At 38.5% G+C, this 19,450-nt stretch overlaps 1 protein-coding gene across 14 annotated transcripts in view; it reads left to right on the top strand.

Moving 5' to 3' along the window:
- UTRN (utrophin) overlaps positions 1 to 18,598 on the top strand; it is a 576,786-nt gene extending 558,188 nt beyond the window's left edge. For 10 of the 14 annotated variants that reach the window (XM_015137213.3, XM_077999492.1, XM_015137214.3 and 7 more), the window contains 6 exons: positions 989 to 1,147; positions 1,827 to 2,067; positions 4,678 to 4,789; positions 6,259 to 6,351; positions 12,308 to 12,330; positions 16,584 to 18,598. In XM_015137213.3, coding sequence (XP_014992699.3) covers positions 989 to 1,147; positions 1,827 to 2,067; positions 4,678 to 4,789; positions 6,259 to 6,351; positions 12,308 to 12,330; positions 16,584 to 16,592 — 637 coding nt within the window. In that variant the 3' untranslated portion in view covers positions 16,593 to 18,598. Of the gene's footprint in view, positions 1 to 988; positions 1,148 to 1,826; positions 2,068 to 4,677; positions 4,790 to 6,258; positions 6,382 to 12,307; positions 12,331 to 16,583 lie in introns of all 14 variants that reach the window. The other 4 variants (XM_015137215.3, XM_077999494.1, XM_077999495.1 and 1 more) reach the window with 1 other exon arrangement.
- Positions 18,599 to 19,450: the final 852 nt, after the last annotated feature.

The raw sequence follows: 19,450 nt of genomic DNA on the forward strand, positions 1-19,450 counted from the left end.
GTTTGCAAACCCCCATGGCTTACACAGGAAGGGGCTGCTTCAGTCGTGAGATAGCTCCATTTGATACTCTGATACCTACGTAACTGACATGAGGTTTTCCTGCTGCCCTATTCTGTAAAGCCATCGATTCCAGGACTTGTTTACCAAAAGCCATCAAAACAGACCAGGTGTCATCTGCCCTGGTAGCATTAGCCAGGAGATCTGGTATTTGCACATTTATAAGATCTCACTGGATCTCTCTTGTTAAAAGAAGAGAAGAAATTCCGAGTCTGCTAGAAAGCATTTTCTTGCCATAAATATATCAACTCTGTTAGACGTTCACTTATGTCAATTACTAATTCAACCACGATACTGCTGTGTCTAGTTCATTAGATAATTAGTTAGATAAGTGGGACAACCTTCATGTATTAAATGTAGTTTCTTGTTCTAATACAGAGTGATCAACCCTAAAAATGACCTGCTAATAATATAAAGTATCTGTAGAGATGTTATAAATATCTACAATTATGATTTGTGCTGAGCTATTTAAATAAAAGAACATAAGGATTATAAACCCCATCATATGGGTTACAAATCATTTCAAAATTACTTTCAACTAAATTCTGAAGACAGTGAAGTCAGATGATTCTTAATTCAGTAGTCTTTTAATCAACTCTTTAGGCATGGAGTAATTGATTTTGTCTACAGTATCTTTTACACTAAATGTTGTTCCTTATTTTTGTTTTTTATGCTAAGATATCCCTTCTGAAGTTTGTGAGATAGAGCTTTTAGATGAAAGAAAAGCCTGAAATGTTGGCTCGTATAATATACATGCTCTGCTAGATGAACTTCTTCCTAGAGTTTTAAAAGGGAGGTCATGGAGACACTGAGCTCTAAGACAAACTTGTCCCAGCCACTATCCTGTCCATCATTATTTCTACTTCCTTTATGTCCAAAAACATCACCATCCAGATGTGAGCCTCTGGTTCTGTTTCCTTTGTGTTGCTAGGGAAGACGAGCACGCCCTCATCCAGCAGTATTGCCAGACACTCGGAGGAGAGTCCCCGGTGAGCCAGCCACAAAGCCCAGCTCAGATCCTGAAGTCGGTAGAGAGGGAAGAACGTGGAGAACTGGAGAGGATTATTGCTGACCTAGAGGAAGAACAAAGGTGTGCTAGGCCTGGGAGAAGGAAATATGTCATCCTTTCTTTCATATGAATTTCACTGTAACCCCTATTTATTCTCTTTCCAAGACTATTGTCTAAGAAATTTCAGTGGAGTGAAAATTTGAGAGGACATTAACAAACTGGGATGCTGGCTGCAATACAGCAGCATTTGGGGGTTCAGTGATGATGTCTGCTGGGATACTTGCTTAAAACTACAATTTTAAGGCCGGCGCGGTGGCTCAAGCCTGTAATCCCTGCACTTTGGGAGGCTGAGACGGGCGGATCACGAGGTCAGGAGATCGAGACCATCCTGGCTAACATGGTGAAACCCCGTCTCTACTAAAAAATACAAAAAAACTAGCCGGGCGCGGTGGCGGGCGCCTGAAGTCCCAGCTACTCAGGAGGCTGAGGCAGGAGAATGTTGTGAACCTGGGAGGCGGAGCTTGCAGTGAGCCGAGATCACGCCACTGCACTCCAGCCTGGGTGACACAGCGAGACTCCGTCTCAAAAAAAAAATAAAAAATAAAAAACTACAATTTTATTCATGCATGCTCATCCTACTATTAATACACGGTTTTATATAAGAGGAACTAGCATGAGCTAAATTTGAACTTCGCAGATAATTTTGGAGAGAAGATAATGCTCATAGTGGTAATTCTGTTTCTCCCTCTTTCTGTATTAGAAATCTACAGGTGGAGTATGAGCAGCTGAAGGACCAGCACCTCCGAAGGGGGTTCCCTGTTGGTTCACCGCCAGAGTCGATTGTATCTCCCCATCACACGTCTGAGGATTCAGAACTTATAGCAGAAGCAAAACTCCTCAGGCAGCACAAAGGTAGACTGGAAGCTAGGATGCAGATTTTAGAAGATCACAATAAACAGCTGGAGTCTCAGCTCCACCGCCTCCGACAGCTGCTGGAGCAGGTAGGTGTGTAGAATTCAGTGTCACACCTCCCCAGGCCAACTGTGCACTGCTGGGACATGGTCCAGGTGTCAGGAGAGGCAGACAAGTCCACTTTCAATTTCTTACGTCTGTAGTTAATTTAGACTGGCTTAGAATTTTCCTTTTACATGTAAGCATATACATCCTCACTAGCACACAAAAATGTGTTTGCCGAGCTTACAATGGAATTTCCCAGTCTTGTTTAACAATGAAGTCTGCCTCAGCTCTGAACTGTTTGAGAGAAAATATCCTACGACATATATCTTCCTAAATTATACCTGGGAAGCCTCTGTATTAAGGAGCAGCAAGAGACCTGAAATCAGCATTAAAGCTTTCTTCCAGTGAGACATTCTGCTGACTCCAAGAATCGTTGTTTTCTATTTTCAAGAAATTGAGGAAAAGATGGTTATTAATTTGCTACTATTATTTCCTAACACTGGACCATGTTTTATGGGAGTTGCTTGCAAGCTTTCTGAACAATAAGAAATACAATTTACATTATGATGAATACATACATGTATGCAGAATACAAAATAATACTTGCCTTTATAGAGAAATGCCAGCTCTTATTTTCTGTTTTCCGTTTCTTCCTTCCTCCCTTTCTTCCTTCTATTTTTCTTTCTTAATGCTGGTCAGAACCTACTAAATTGATTCTATAACTCATCAATGGGTTATTGCATTCAGTTTTGAAAAACACTGTTCTTTGGGATATAAAAGAAGCATCAATACAGTTTCTGCCTTTCTGGTGCCTGCCATCTAGTTAGAGATCACGGCAAGATACTTTCATATATAAAGACACAGCACACTGCAGGGATTTAAGTGCTTGATGGCACATAGTAGTTAGGAATAGGAGTGATGTCTCAGAACTAGTGATGGAGAGACCTTTGCAGCAGGTGCAGAGACTGTAGAGTCCCAGCACAGGGGCCAAGAGCTCCTCTCTCTTGAAGAATCCCTGACATCAACATGCATGTCATCTTTTGTCTTTCTCTCTAGCCTGTGCTGTGTGGAGCTCCCAGGCGGTATCATAGGAGTGCCTTTCTCCAGGAATGATTTATTGTCTCAAAGCAGGAACAACTTTCTCTCCAGTGATTCTCTCAAATTTTAGAAAACTACCTTTTCACAGTTGTTCTCAGTCTTTTTAACTTATCAGGATAATTCAAAACAGTGTCATTTCTGCCTTACCTACACATGGATCACTCTTTATAATCTGACCATACACTTTTCTCTATGTCTCTCAGTGTTTCAGAATTTGGGTGAGGCCGTTCAGTGGAAGGCTTACTTCGGGGCCTCCCAATCTCACGTATTTGGAAAGTAAGAGTTTCCCAAGAGTGACCCAAGATGTGGGTTTCTTGAATCCCTCCGGAATGTTTGAGTCTTACTTAGTGCCAGCCACATACATTGAAAAAGTTACATTTTTCATTCCATGAAATTGAAGTATCCGAATGGTGCTATGTAAGGGATGGATTTTCTCTTGCAATCTCTTGTTTAGAATATGAAGTGTTAGTGTTAACAGCTTAGTGCATAGATGGAATCGCTGCAGAAGGAAGCTGTGCTCAAAACCTTTATTTGCCATGGCTGGTTAATGCTCACAGGAGAGCAAAAGGCTTTTCTGTTCACTCTTGCCTTCCCCTACTCCCTCCCTACCATTAGACAGTGCTGCCTAATGGCTCATGTGCATTGAGAATCGCACAGTAATGCTTTTAGAGATAACTGATATCCAAATGGCTCTCTATATCCAGGACTGCAGAGCTCTTATCTCTTCTAAACAATTTAGCATGATGAATGCCAGAAGTAGACGGAAAAATTCAACTCTGATAGTAAAAACTGACAGAACTACCAGGCTTCAACTAATATAGATTTAATGGAAAAATCTGCATGAAAAAATTGTAACATCTGCATTCCCTATATGGTGGCTCGCACTTTCTAATTTGACCACATACTTGTCAGCATATCCATCACGGTATCAAAGATTTGTGTGAGTGCCTTTACGAAGTATTTACTAGGTGTCAGGCTGTTCTAACCATTTAAGAAATAGTCATTCTTCACTCCCCTCACAAAACCCTATAACACAGCACTATTATTACCCTCACCATTTTACAAGTAAAGAACTTAAGGTATAGTTTTCCCAGAATTACACAGCTTCTGAGTGGCAGAGTGGGAATTAGAATCCAGGCAATCTGAATCCATAATCATGCTTCTGACCACTCTTCAATATTGCCTTGAAATATAAGCTGATTTTGAAATTGGATAAATTTACTGTATTAGAAACCCAGTTCTGATGTTTAAAATATGAGTGAAATATGCTTATGAATTCACTTAACATTAAAACAATAGAAAACTGAGGGACAAAAATGATGTTGATAAATGAATCTTGCAGCATAACCAGGTGGATTCTTCAAGGTGTCCAAGCAGAAAGAGAAGGACCAAAGCCCCCACCACGCTGATGCTAAAATGTATTGAAAACATCTGAAGGCAAAGACCTCTATATGATTTAATTATCCATGGTGAGGGAGGGAAAATTAAAAAGGAAATGTTTTTCCTTATGATTATTTGAATCTTTTCTCTGCTTTAACCCCTGAATGTGGTTCCAGCCTGAATCTGATACCCGAATCAATGGTGTTTCACCGTGGGCTTCTCCTCAGCATTCTGCACTGAGCTACTCGCTTGATCTGGATGCCTCTGGCGCACAGTTCCACCAGGCAGGTCGGTATCCCCAACACACAGCTCCTCTGCTGAGTCTGCTTTCTGCTTTGCCATTTGTTTGTGTTTCCTGTTAAGTAACATTCTTACACACTGGTGCCTTAGGAAGTAAAAAAGTTTTGTATTCGATCTTAAATAAGTGCAAATCCATTTCAACAATATCAAAAAGCAAACATTCTCAAATAAGCTATAATACACTTGTTTATATAATCTATAGTAGTGGACTGAATTTTGGCGAAAGATGAAAAAACCTCCTCTTCCCTTTTATAATGAACAAGAAATTAAATTATTTGCTTTGTGAATGATTTTTTTAGTACACTTTCTGTCTCCAACATTTTATATTGGTACATATTCAGAACTAATAATATTATAGCAAACATTATTGTTTTCTCTGCCAAGGTCTGGAAACTCATTTATTCACTTTTCTTCATCCTAGTCCACATAGACATTATCCTGCCTGTCCCATTAGAGGCAGAGGACCCATGCAGCCTATCCTTGGTCACCATGGGGACCTGTCACTGATGCTAGGAAGGACTCAGTAAACTAGGTGTTCACCAATGACATTTTGTTATCAATTAAATTAAAATTCTAGAATTTTATTGAGAACTATATATTGTAACCAAGTTAATTTGTTGGTTGGATATCTTTTGGTACATTAACCAGAAAAAATTTAAAATATTGGCCAGGTATGGTGGCTCCCGCCTGTAATCCCAGCACTTTGGGAGGCCATGGTGAAACCCCATCTCTACTAAAAATACAAAAATTAGCTGGGTGTGGTGGCACACACCTGTAGTCCCAGCTACTCATGAGGCTGAGGCAGGAGAATCACCTAAACCCGGGAGGCGGAGGTTGCAGTGAGCCGAGATCGCACCACTGCACTCCATCCTGGTGACAGAGGGAGGCTCCATCTCAAAAAATATATATATTAAAATATTAAGATTATTTTCATATTTTTTAAATAAGAGAATTATTTCGACTATTGATTATAGAATAGAAAATACATCCTAGTGAAAAGTATCTTACATAAGATGCCTTTACTTTTGTGGCAGGATAAACTGGCCTAAGCTGAAGTCTCCAAAAAGAAAGGAGGACAGAAAAAGAAATTGGTGGATTTTTTTTTTTTTGTATGAAAAAATACCTGTGGTGCAAAAATAATAGATTTCTCATTCAAACACTGAAATAGTAAGACTATATTACTTGTTTTTCAGTCTCGTATTTTTCAGTCCCCTGGTGTGTGGATTCTTTCTACACAAACAAGCATCTAGTACATGTTCATTATATAAAATTATTTTACCAACACTCAAGCAAAAGTGTTTTGGGTATATTCCCCTAAAATTGTCCTTTGCAACGGGAACTCTTTTCACATTGATATTTAGAGGCTGGTGGGAGCATTTCCTCCTGAATTTGGGTTTTAGTGGAAGGCTAGACATTAACTTGAGAAGCTTTGTTGTTCTCTGTATTTGCTGTCACAGCGGGAGAGGACTTGCTGGCCCCACCGCATGACACCAGCACGGATCTCACGGAGGTCATGGAGCAGATCCACAGCACATTTCCATCTTGCTGCCGTGAGTAGGAAAGATCGCAACACCACAGCTGTGCGTGTTCCTTCCCTTTCTCTTTTTCTGCATGCAGCCCTTCGCCTTCTTCCTTAAGACAGCAAAAACCTTATTACAAACAGGACTGAATATTGTTTGAAAATAAGGCAAACATTATATAAGAAAATGAAGCTCAACCTAGATACTATCAAGTCACGGGAGTACAGTTGCAACATAGTTCTGCTCTTTGAGATTTTTCAGTATGCCCGACGGGTGATAAAATGAAGACAAATAAAAATTAAGTCTGTTTTTAAGAAGAAATCATCCTCTTCGATGCAAGCTATCATAAGGAACACATCTTAGTTCAAAGAAAAGCTTCCAGTGGCATGCCAAACAAGGCATGAAAATAGCCTTTCTAGTGTAATTCCCTCTGTTTTCTTCAAACATTGTTCTCCAGTGTCATCAGACTCTAGTGCAGAAAGGGATTATTTTCAGATTTTCCCTTTTTATTCCTGCTGGTTTCTTTTCTCGTGGAATAAAATAGTCATTATATAAAGTCCAAACAATTTAAGGCATCATAGATTAGGACCCTGTGAAATTTCCATCTGAACAACAAAGAGCCAGAAAATAACCAAATTCCGGGGGAAATTATATAATAATTCTTACTTATTCATTTTTTCCAAATGTTTTGTCTTCAGCTTCTTGCCACCTTGCAATTTTGGCTGAGCTCTCACCTAAAACACTTCTGGTGTTTCTAACAGAATATATACATACAAGTAAACTGTTTATATAAATAAATATATATATACACATACAAATATATATAAATTACTCTGTGCTACAATTATATTTTAAATAATCTTTCAAAGGATATGAAGACATTATTTGTAATTTTAGAGAGATTTATTCTTAAACTGATTTTAAATCCAAGGCAGTCACTAAAATAAGAATTCATGTAAAGCATAGCCTCTTATTTTACCCTTTTCTGTCATCTCCTTAGAAAATGCCATCCCAGGCTGGGCGTGGTGGCTCACACCTGTAATCCCAGCACTTTGAGAGGCCGAGGCTGGTGGATCACAAGATCAGGAGTTTGAGACCAGCCTGACCAATATGGTGAAACCCCGTCACTACTAAAAATACAAAAGTTAGATGGGCATGGTGGCATGCGCCCATAATCCCAGCTACTCAGGAGGCTGAGGCAGGAGAATCACTTGAACCTGGGAGGCGGATGTTGCAATGAACTGAGATCATGCCACTGCACTCCAGCCTGGGAGACAGAGCGAGACTATCTCTCCAAAAAAAAAAGCCATCCGAAATGAGGAAAAAGAGATTATAAATTATCAGAAGTGTAGATGAATAATATATATTTACTTCATTTAAAAATTATTATTTATTTTATAAGACTTTGTAATTTTTAAAATGCCATCATTAGCAGAATGTGAAAACAGCTATTTAAAATATGTTTCTGGACCAGATGTGGTGGCTCATGCGTGTAATCCCAGCACTTTGGGAGGCTGAGGCAGGTGGATCACTTGAGGTCAGGAGTTCGAGACCAGCCTGATTAACATGGTGAAACCCCATCTCTGCTAAAAATACAAAAAAAAAAAAAAAAAAATCAGCCAGGCATGCTGGCACATACCTGTAGTTGTAGTCCCACCTACTTGGGAGGCTGAGGCATGAGAATCACTTGAACCCGGTAGGCTGAAGTTGCAGTGAGCTGAGATCCTGCCACCGCACTCCAGTCTGGACAACAGAGTGAGACTCTGTCTCAAAACAACAGCAGCAACAACAACGACAAAAATAAATAAAAAATATATTTCTTTCTGAATTTTCAGGAATATTTGCCTAAAGATATATTATGGTTTCCACCAGCACATGAATATATCTATTTGTATTTTGCCAGTGTTTTGTTTCCCAGGTTTTTATTTGTAGATTTACTCTGATGCTTCTCAAAGTTTGCAGAATCACATTTACACTATTTCAGTCTCCACACCCACATCCCTACCCCACAAAGCACATGCATGCATGTGCACACACATGTGCACACATATAGACACACTTTCAACTCTGTAGAGTCTCGCAAAAGCTTAAGAGGGTCAGTGAATGCACACATGCTACCAGATTGTTGCTTATTTTCTAGGCTCTGTAACCACCGTAATAGACAAACTGATAAAAACTTGTTTATTAATTATAATTCAAGGTCAAATTTATTTAGAGGTTTTGATTTTCAGTTGTATGTTACTTAGTAAGTAGATAAAACCTCATCATAGTCTTTCTGAGCCAGAATTAAATTCTTAAAGGAAATTACTTCTTAGTTCAACTTGTACCTAAATAACCTTAATAATTAGTTGAAAACAAATTCTGTACATCAAAGCATGTTTAGAAGTTTTTATTTAAATATCATGGTGGACATTTTCAATTGTAAAAGTCAGTTGGCAGTGACAGCCCGGGTGGGAAATGTGTTTCAATATACACCTTGTAATAAATATAAAATATATAATTTCCATATTAAAATTTTTACTCTAAAAATGTAGAATTTTTTACAAGTTCCATTTCCTAAAGAATTTACTCTTAAATTTTTCTCAAAGTATATTCTGACACCTAGATTTTACAAAAGATTGACCCATGTGGCTTTAAAACAGAACATTATTAAAAATAAATAATCATAATTTAGAGCAAAAATGAATTGTAAGAGGTAAATGTATGTATCTGTTTTATGGCCTCCCTTTAAAGGCAAGTATAAAATTCCTATTTGTTGGGCATCTTGTTAGCTATTCGTTGATATTGGTTCCTGAGAGGAGTATACACAGTACCTTCAATGGGATCCACATCACAGAGATTCATCCTCTCTCCTGCATTGGTCCCATCTTCACCAATGTCATTCTCAGTGTTCAGAGAGTGGTTTATGGAGTTCTAAGATTCCTTAATGTTTATTAAGCTTGAATCACATTCGTCAAAAACTCAAAACCTACTAAAATGCAATGATTTCCTTTTAAATATGTTTGTATGTAAAATACCCATAGCCGTCTATTTGATAAAAAGCTGTTGGTTTCAAAGTATTGGTATGGAGCAGCTGGCTTCGTGTTCTCATAGTCTTAACTATGCACATTCACAAATATTTATAATAGTCATAGTTTTCTGAATGAACATTACTAGTCATGTCTTCTTTTCAAGAATTCAAGCACATTCATATATGAAATGATGAAAAGTGTATTTTAGAATCCTTTGAAATCTCCATGTTTTAAGTCTTGGCTTCTGAAAGTTCTGCTATTCATATTTTCTCTCTGGTATTATAAACATATACAAGATAGGGACAGCTTTCCATAAAAATAAAAGCTGAATTGACTTATTTATAAAATTGATACATATTTTCATATTCTGCCTATAATTATTAAAACTTTTAAAAATTGATGCAGAATAGAAATCATCATGGGAGGTAGACTTGGTGCCCAGTGCATGTTTCTTTCTCTCTTTTTTTTTTTTTTTTTTTTGAGACAGAGTCTCACTCTGTTGCCCAGGCTGGAGTTCAATGGCACGATCTCGGGTCTCTGTAACCTCCATCTCCCAGGCTCAAGCAATTCTCATGCCTCCCCAAGTGGCTGGGACTACAGGCACATGCCACCATGCCCAACTAATTTTTGTATTTTTAGTAGAGATGGGGTTTCACCACGTTGGCCTGGCTGGCCTCAAACTCCTGGCCTCAAGTGAACCACCCACCCCAGCCTCCCAAACTGCTGGGATTACAAGCATGAGCCACCACACCTGGCCTCAGTACATGTTTCTGACTTGAGTGAATGATTACATTTTCTCGCTGGGAAGGTTTCCTTGAAGCATTCCTAGATAGTACTCAGAAGGTTTTGTAGGATTCATTTGTTCTTTTGTCCCTTTGAAGTTGCTCAGCCAGCAAATATTTTAATAAGCTTTTGTGATTCCCAAAGCTTACCAACCACCTTTGGAGAATTTATCTAAACAAATTGGACTGGCACCCTCCCAATGCCAAACCAATCCCTTGAGCCCCTGTAACTAATGAGAACTTTAAAAATGCTTGTCGCCAGCATACAATGAATTGATCTGCATGTTAATCTTGACTTTTATCCTTTTTGGATTAAAAATTAACATGGCCCCAAATGAATTTCCACTCTTGGCAATCTTGGAATTAAAATGAAACTCTGTATTCATAAATCCTAACTGTGTGAATTGCCTACTTTAATATAACCGTTTTTTAACTGTGTCTACACATTGTTGCACATAACACTTTAGAACTCCTTTGTCTGAATTAATATCCCAGTTGGTCCTGATCACATCCTTGAATTATGGCCTTTTGAAGTCTTTTTTAAATTATTTATGTTGAGTCTTAGAGCAGAGAAGCAAGCATTTCCGTCACTTCCTGGCAAGGAAATAATGAAGGGGGTTTAACTGTACTGCCAATTAACAAATATGCATACTGACTGCAGTAACTATTTTTATTTTTTGGTATAAAATTTTTTTGTCCATTTTTTACTTATGTCCTTTAAATGTATAGAATACTGGCAGTAAGCCAACTAATTTTTGCTGATAGACCACCAAATGCTTTCAAAATTATTTTTGACCCACAGGCATATTTTTACTATGAATTGCCTATGTTTATTAAGCTTGAATGGCACTCATCAAAAACCAAAAACCCACTGCAATGCAGTGATTTCCTTTTTAAAATATTTTTGTGTGATTTGTTCAGGCGAATACCCATAGCCTTTTATTTGATAAAAGGCTGTAAGGTTAAAAGTATTGGTTTGGAGCAAAATGGATTAGACTTCGTCCAGGGTTTGGCTATTTGTTATATTTGTTACTTGCAAGAGACACATAACTCTGTCTGTTTTAAAAAGAGTGTGTAAACCTATGGTGTACTTAATAATAATTCAACTCAGCTATCCCCTGGACACTGTGGAGCTCCACTCTTTTCTCCTGGATGTAACTTACAGATCTGGTAGAACTAGGCTCCTTTTAGCCTGATATCTCCCCCAAATACTGGGGCTCACACTTTCCCTCCAGACGTTATAGGAAGGGTACTCTTCATGCCTGCTCTTTTTTTCTCACATAGCTCCCGGCACACAGCACATGGTCACTGATGTCCTTTCTCCCACTCAGCATAGAACAGTGAGAGATGGAAGGAGTGTAGCATGCTAGATGATTAGGGACAACTCTTATTTGACCAAGAACAGATGTTGCCATTATTGGGGGACAGATCTCCTCTTTTTTCTCCCAGCATTGAGAATGAGATGATCATGCAGCAAAAGAGGGGATGAAAAGCAGATGTGTTAGAGAAGAGATGTTAGTGGCTGCCCTTGCAATGCCCGCCAGATCGTCTTCACTGCCATGGGCTCTGGAACCAAAAAAGAATTGAGCTATCTGTGTGGAAAGGAGAATTAGATGCCATATTCTAACTTCTCCAGTGTTCCTAACTGGGCCCATCCCAGGCACTATTACTATCCCAAGTGTCCAGAAGGACACAGAGGATTAGGCCAGTGCTTTCCTTGATACAAGTACTTGGCCACCATTTTCCTGGGCCTTAGGGTCCAGGGTGTGTCAAGGGTGGGTCAAGGGAGGCAGAAACCAAAGACTTATGCCTCCAGTGGTCCCTTGGTCAGAATTAGTGCTGAGTAAAGTAAGTAGAACATGTTCTGTTCTGATACAAAAACCAAATACACAGTGTGTTTTAAATAGGAAATGAGATTTTTTGCAAGACTAAATGCTCAGTAAATGCTTTAGCGTATGCACTAAATCTTAAATCACATGGGATATGAGAAACTAACCAGGAAAACTAGCCCTCATTGAAGCATTAAGCTGGGAAAAAAAAAAATGTGGGGTTTTCCTATTAGCATCCATTTAACAGCTGGGCTATTATTACCCTATGTAGACTGATACTTTCCATGCGTTTGCGTGCCTGAAAGTTGGAACCAACAAAGTAAGGGGACTGCCATTAAGTGACTTCTTTTGTTTTCTCTTTCAGCAAATGTTCCCAGCAGGCCACAGGTAAGAGTTAATGGGTTGGTTGGCTCTATGTTACTGATCCCAACCTAGAGTAAGCAGATTATCCACCACTGATTTTACTCCTACTTTATTCTCCATGTAAATAAGTAAACTTAGTTGACATTTAAATGTTAGTTGATTCTGTACAGCAGTTTGTCAGTCTGGGGGTGGGGGGTGGCTCCCAAGCCACAGATACCGAAAATACCATGTGTTTGATCCTTCGTGTTCTAACAGCTTTTTAATGGCATCTTATGTGCTACATAAAGTCATTCTAGATAGATTTGGCCACCACTGCTCTCTCAAATGTGTACTTAAGGTGGCTATCACAGAACACTGACCTAAAAAAAAAATGACTGGTACCACAGAGATGGTTTTGTTACTTTGAGGGGGAAAATATTTCAAGTTTTTACTTAAAAATTTGCTGAGAACTGTTGGCAGCTATAGCCTTATGCCTTTTAGTATTTTCTATAAACCAAAAAGTGTATAGACAGGTCTCAATCAATTTAGAAGTTTACTTTGCCAAGGTTGAGGACACACCCGGGAAAAAGAGACATAAGTTTCATTAGGATTTGTAGCCTGTGTGTGGTTTTTTTGTTGCTGTTGGTTTTTTGTTTTTGTTTTTGTTTTTTGTTTGTTTGTTTTTGTTTTTGTTTCCCCCCCCCCAAAAGAAAGGATTTTGAGGACTTCACAAAAAGGAAAGAGCAGGCAGGAGGGGGTGGAGGAACAGTCAATTATGCATTTGTCTCACGCTCAGTAAATCTGCATTTTATGTAAGATAAAGTATGCCCAGAGTAGAAGAAGCAGTCAAATATGCATTTTTCTCAGGGTGGGCGGAGAGATGAGTTCTAGTCCTGCCTTTGTCCTGTAAAGATAAGCTGTTAATTCACATTGTCTGGGTGAAATTCAACAAAACTCTTTTGGGTAAAGATTTGGGGGCCCTTAGAAATTTCCTTGTGAGCAATTTGTGAGGGAGGTCACTGGCCTTCTATCTTTGCAACTATCTGTGTAGGAAGGTAGTTTTTGTGTGACTCAGTTCCCACATTTAATTTTTCCCTTTAGCATAGTGAGTTAGGGATCCTGAGATTTTGTTTTCCATTCACATTTTCTATCACATACTTTTAGTAATAATGTGCCACAAAGCCACAGCAGCTTTGGAGAACATTTTCTTTCATAAACTTGTTTGCTAATCTTTTTGAAACAATAAACCTGCTGAATGATTGTCTTATTGGCAAGAGAGGCTAGGATCTTAACTAAAAGACAAGAGTATGTGAAGTAGACTAGGGGTGTGGTGAGCTGTGGGTGTTCTCTCCTGCTTGCTTCTGTTGTCTGAGTGAATTGGAAGCTAGGACTTCAGCAGGGAGTGAGGTTGGGGAGGAGGTGTCAGAGGTGCGAGGAGAGACTGGAGGATGTGTGATAGCTTCTTGGAGAATAGAAGAGCAGATGGCCTGGGAAATAGAGTGTGACTACAAGCAGCATTAAAGATGCCACTCATGAATTTAACATGAGGCCATTCTGCAGGGTTTTAAGTTGCCCTCTAGGCATATTCATGTTCATGAGCAGAGGCACCAGAGTGAGCTGAGTATTGCATTTAAAAAGTTGAAGTTGGGGTTTGACAAAGTGAGCACAGTGATTCAAGGGAAGAGGCAAAGAAGTGATTATAATGATTGAACCAGATGCTTCAGCTCAGTAGCAAAAGGAATGAGGAAATGTCCAGTGTGGGAGACAGAAATAAAGACGGGAGGATCAATGGATCCTATTATCAAAGGATGGATAAATTTGCAGTTGTAGGGGAAGTATGCTGTAGAGGTAGAGGTGGTTGTCAGAAGCTGGATTGAATGATATTGAAATTAGAGGGGTTTCCAAGTATTGGAAATGATCCATATTTGGACCTTTGTGTGAATGGCTAAGAAGGGTGGAAGACAGGACCATTGGAGGAAAAGAGCCTAAAGATCCGAGAAGCCAGAGTGCTGGAGAATCATCTCCATGGGTGTTGAAATCACTGACATTTAAAAACAGCTTTAGAGTGGGTGACATTGAGCCATTTTTTACTTCAAGAAGTGAAGGAACATGACCCACGGAGTCAGTAGATGACTGCATAATGGATTGGTGTGGTCTGATGACTTAAGATTCAAAGCTGGCTGTTTTTAGGGAGAAGAGAAAGAAGATACCCCAAAGGCCTCAATGAGGACCCAGGAAGACTTATGCAGTGTATAAGGAATGGGGGAGGGGAGGGAGGGGAAGTGCTATGTGAGAGGGTTATGAGGGAAACTGTGTCTTCAGGTAGATGCAGATATTCATTAGAGCAAGTAGATGCAGGCAGCATTCAGAGAAGGGTTTGGGAACCTGGATTTTGCGGATCACAGGCCACATGACATATAGGACGGGTTTCAAGAGCTAGGAAGGGCAAGGCATGGGGACACAAAAAGGGGTATGCAGATATCTATATGACTAGAATACAGGTGATGGAAAGGCGACCAGGAGTCTAGAGCTTTTTAGGGTGGCCCATTAAATTAAGGATAAAGGGTAAAATGAGGTTAGTCCTGATGGTCCCCAGGTGGAATGAGGCTGTGAATGACAAAGGCAAGGAGGGAAGAGAGAGTCTTTTAAAATCCTCCAATACTTATTATAATACAAGTGCTCGGAATTTAAAGCAGAAAATGATCTTAGGAGGCCTTCTCCTCCTACTCTGTTTCTAGATTTTAGAAATTGAGTTTACAAAGAGCTAAATTGTTCCTGGTTGTACAGCAACTTAGTGGATGAAGCAAACATCTAACTCAATACAAGAGGCCCCTTTCCCATTTTCTTCCTTCCCTCTCCATTTATTTTTTTGTTCTTTGCTTTACCCTTCAGCATTTTCCTTCTCTTCCCTCTTCTTCATTTATCATGTCTTGGGTCAAATGGAAACTCATGAAAATTATATATTTTCACATGGAGGATTGAGCTAATGCTTACATAGCCTGAACTTAAATTTTTAGAATTCTGACACCTAAAAGGAGAAATATTGTGTGTCCGAGTAATAGACACATCTAATTCTCAAGGATAATGGAGTATATAGACAGAATGCAAAACTCCTCTTGGCTTTATATTCAACATGAATCTGTGCCAGAGTTTCAGTTATCAATATTAGTATGTAACAAAATGTTCCTTTCTCATACAGAGTTAATCTCTCCCCTTCTGTGTCCTCAAACCACTTTCAATTTACTAGGTCTGGCACTTACCTCATATTAGAATTGAATGAGGCTGCCTGGCTGAGATATCTTCCACACTTGCTTCACAGGAGGGCCTCACCTCAGTACAATGCCTGGAACCCATCAATGTTTGCTGAATTTTTGCTCCCTCTAACATGACAATCAAATGTTCACAATGGAGAAGCAAGTGTCTGAAGAATCCAAGTTTGTATAGTCATGGAGAATAGGCTCTAGGCCAGAGTCAAATGAGTTTGCCGCTTTCAGCATACCTGGGAAAAGGAGGGGCTCCGTGGGCAGCTTTTCCAGGAACAATGAGGAACATGCTTCCAGGGAGCAGGACTTTATGCTAAAGTCCCCCATAAAATAAGGTGTAAAGCAGTTGAGTATCTTTCCTGAGAGTCCAGAATGGCGTTTTATGGTTTTTGAGGCATGGTCCAATTTGGATGATTTCATTTTATAATTTTCCTTATTTTTTTCTAATTTCAAAATCCTTTTAGAAGACCAAAAGTTTGACCCTCCCTCCAAAAGGTTGATACCACTTCTGTGAGTGTGGCCTGGGACATTATATTGTCTCTGACCTGGGACATTTAACTTTAACTGGCACCACTGCACACACTTGGGTTATGATTCCTGCCTTCTCTTCCTCTTCTCTGGACTCCAGCTTGAGATCAAGATGGGTTGGCATTGTTAGGGTACCCCCTCTACAGATGACCTCCCACAGTCCCCCAGGAAGACATGGGATATTTTCACCAGCCTCATTCACTCACCAGCCTCATTCACTCACCTCCAGCAGAAAGAAGTGAAGTCCTCTCCATTTTAACTTAGCTTTCAGCCTGGTCAAGAGAAAAGACTTTCAGACCTCCCTCTAAATCAGCTGCAGTGATAGAAAGCAGACTAGGTAACTTCATCATGAGAGGGAAGGACCTCATTGCAGGAAACAAAAGTCACATGGGAGTTAAGTAAGACTCCTGAAAGAAGCACTTTTATTTTCTTCAAGAATTGACAAATCTCTGCTTCCTGTGATGTTTCATGCAAATGTTCTGACAGTGCTATTTTCCCTTCCCACAGGCAATGTGATTCGGCCAGCCAATGTTTCCTGAGATACAGTGTTGCCCTTTTCAGCAAATGCCAATTCCAAGTTCCATTTAATCAGAAGCTCCATGGCTCCTTGGCCCACAGTGTTGAGTGCTGACTGTGTGTTCTACTGAAAGAGTAAAACACTGCCTATCCAAAGAGAAATGGATATTTTGTTTTTATAATAACCATATATTATTGTTTTCTTCTTCCCTTTCTATGCAAGTGTAAATTAATGAACAGAGAGGTATTTGGAAATGGTAATACATTTGTCACGGATTTGTATAATGTATACAGCATTGGGAAAGTGGGTGGGGGCTTTCTAATATGATACCATCTTTTTAATAACTATGACAAAGCTTACATAAGAATTAGAAGACCACTTTACATTTTTACATTCCTTCTGCTGTTCTTATTAACGTTGCACAGTAACTTCATTATTTCTTTGACTCTTTCACCACAATGTTTTGGTTATTTATAATTTATCAGCCATATAACCAAATAGATCCCATGTATTTGTTTCCGTGATTTGGCCATATTAATAAATTCATAAATTTCAATCAAATATCTTATATATATACACATATGGTTTAAGCTACAGCCCTGTGTATGCCTTTTAACTTTATTTGACGTTGCCCATTTACTTCTTTGCTGTCCACTTGGATAACCGTAATAAAAATCCTATGGGCCTAAATGGCATTTCTTTTGGGAAATTTTTTCCTGCATTTTATTCCCTTTTTATGTAAGTAGGAATTAATTATTTATTTAATGTCTTAATCTATTTGATAAAGAAGACTACATTATGATAATCTCAAAGATCATATTACCAAAGGTTGCCCACTTAAGCATGTTTTCATTTTGACACAGAAACAAACTTTAGTACAATCTTTCCTAGTTCCCATGTCTTAATTTTCATCATTATATGCACAGCACACCTTTACCTATGGTGATACCAGAACACATCATTGCCTTTAGTTCCCTTCAAAGATAATTTTATTGTTGTTTTGTATTTTCAAGTCCTTAATAGTTCTTGAATCTCCTAGTTGTTTTCTTACTGAAAGCGGACACACATTTAGTGCACAGCTTGTTTTACCTTTTGGGTGAAAGATCAGATGTTTTTATACCCTTCACTTGATCAATATATTTGGAAAGAATGTTTATCAAAAATCTATGTCACTGCTTCTACAGAAGAATGAAATTAATGCTTACGTGATGGTACCTCCACCTACATCTTTGAGTGCATTCAATTAAGTATTTTGGTTTAGCTTCTGATTTAACGTTTAATTGATTCAGTTTAAACATGTTACTTAATTACCAAATGTAGAGGAACCAAAAAAAAAAGTGAAAATAATATGTTTTGATTCAAACATATTTGCTTTTAAAACATAAAGACATTTTAACTTTGGGTTCTCTTTAGCTGGGATCTGGCCAGAAGGAGGCTTAAAGTTAGAAATTGCTATTATTTTAGAATAGGTTGGGTGGGTTGGGGGGCAAGGGTGTCTATTTGCAGCAGAGATATTTTGAAAAGCAGAAAATTGTTTTATATAAAAGGAAAGCCATGACCACCTTTCTACCTCAGATCCATCTTCATCCATTGCATTGGAAACTGCTTTATGCTGCTGCAGTCTGCAAAGTCTAGAGCTTTTATCAGGCCATGTCATACCCAAGAAAGCACCTATTTAAAGAAAAAACAATTCCCTGAACTCTCAACTCCAAGTTGTAGATTTGGTGTCTTCCTTGTTCTTACTTTAAAAAGTCATGTATTAATTTTCTTTCTGCCTGCATTTGTATGCAAAATGTCCTCTATCTGCTATTAAGGAAAAGCTACGTAAAACACTACATTGTAACCTTCTAAGTAATAATAAATATAAAGAAATATATTGTAGTAACAACAATGGGAAGTAAGTATGTAGTTCTTTTGAAATATATGGTAAAGAACTAATCACAGACTATCATCATCTGGTTACATATTGTATTTTTCATCCTGAATAAAAGTGATTTTAACACAAGATGACTTTGATATTCTTCAGCTGGGTTCACTGATAGAATCTGAGTTTTGAATGCACATTTATGAAATAAAGATATAGAGAGAGCCTGTATCTTGATATATCTACATATTTTCCTGCAGTTTCTCTCATACACACTAATACAGTCTCCTGTTGCTCTCATTCTCTCTCTGTCCCCCATCTCTTACACATACATATACTTACATGATTCTCAATTTATTTTATAGATAGAAGGCTGTTTGATAAAAGTAATATTGGATGTAAAGGTGTGTACATAAACCCTATTGAGTGTTTTAATAACTAGATGCTGTTGACATGAAGTTCCTTTCAAATCTACTTTTAGTTTCATGCTCTCAAATACTGTGTGATTTTTATCCAAACTAGTAGGTTTAATCAATTTCTGAAGCCATTCAGTGGGAAACAATGTTGAGAATCATGTTGCTTGATTCTAAAATTAAAAGCTGTCTATGAACTAGAAAAATCATCTAAAATATAATTTGTTAAAATAAAGAAGACTGATACATTCTGATGAACAAACATTTTAAAAATCCTGCGTACCATTAAGTACTGCTGACATTAAGCATTCCTGAGAAAACACTTGATTTCTAGCAACTTGTTGACTAGGTAGCTGAAAATAGAAGTGAGAACAAACCAGTTTTGCTTTCATACTGCTGTGGTTTGAATGTGTCACCCACAGTTCATGTGTTGAAAATTTAATCCCCAATTCCATAGTGTTGAGGGGTGTGACCTTTAAGAAGTGATTGGATCATGAGGTTAGAGGTCATGAATGGATTAATGTCATCACAGAAGTGTGTTTGCTATCTCAAGTGGGTTTATTATGAAAGCATGTTGGGT

Source organism: Macaca mulatta, chromosome 4 (genome assembly GCF_049350105.2).
Source record: "Macaca mulatta isolate MMU2019108-1 chromosome 4, T2T-MMU8v2.0, whole genome shotgun sequence".
NCBI lineage: Eukaryota > Metazoa > Chordata > Mammalia > Primates > Cercopithecidae > Macaca > Macaca mulatta.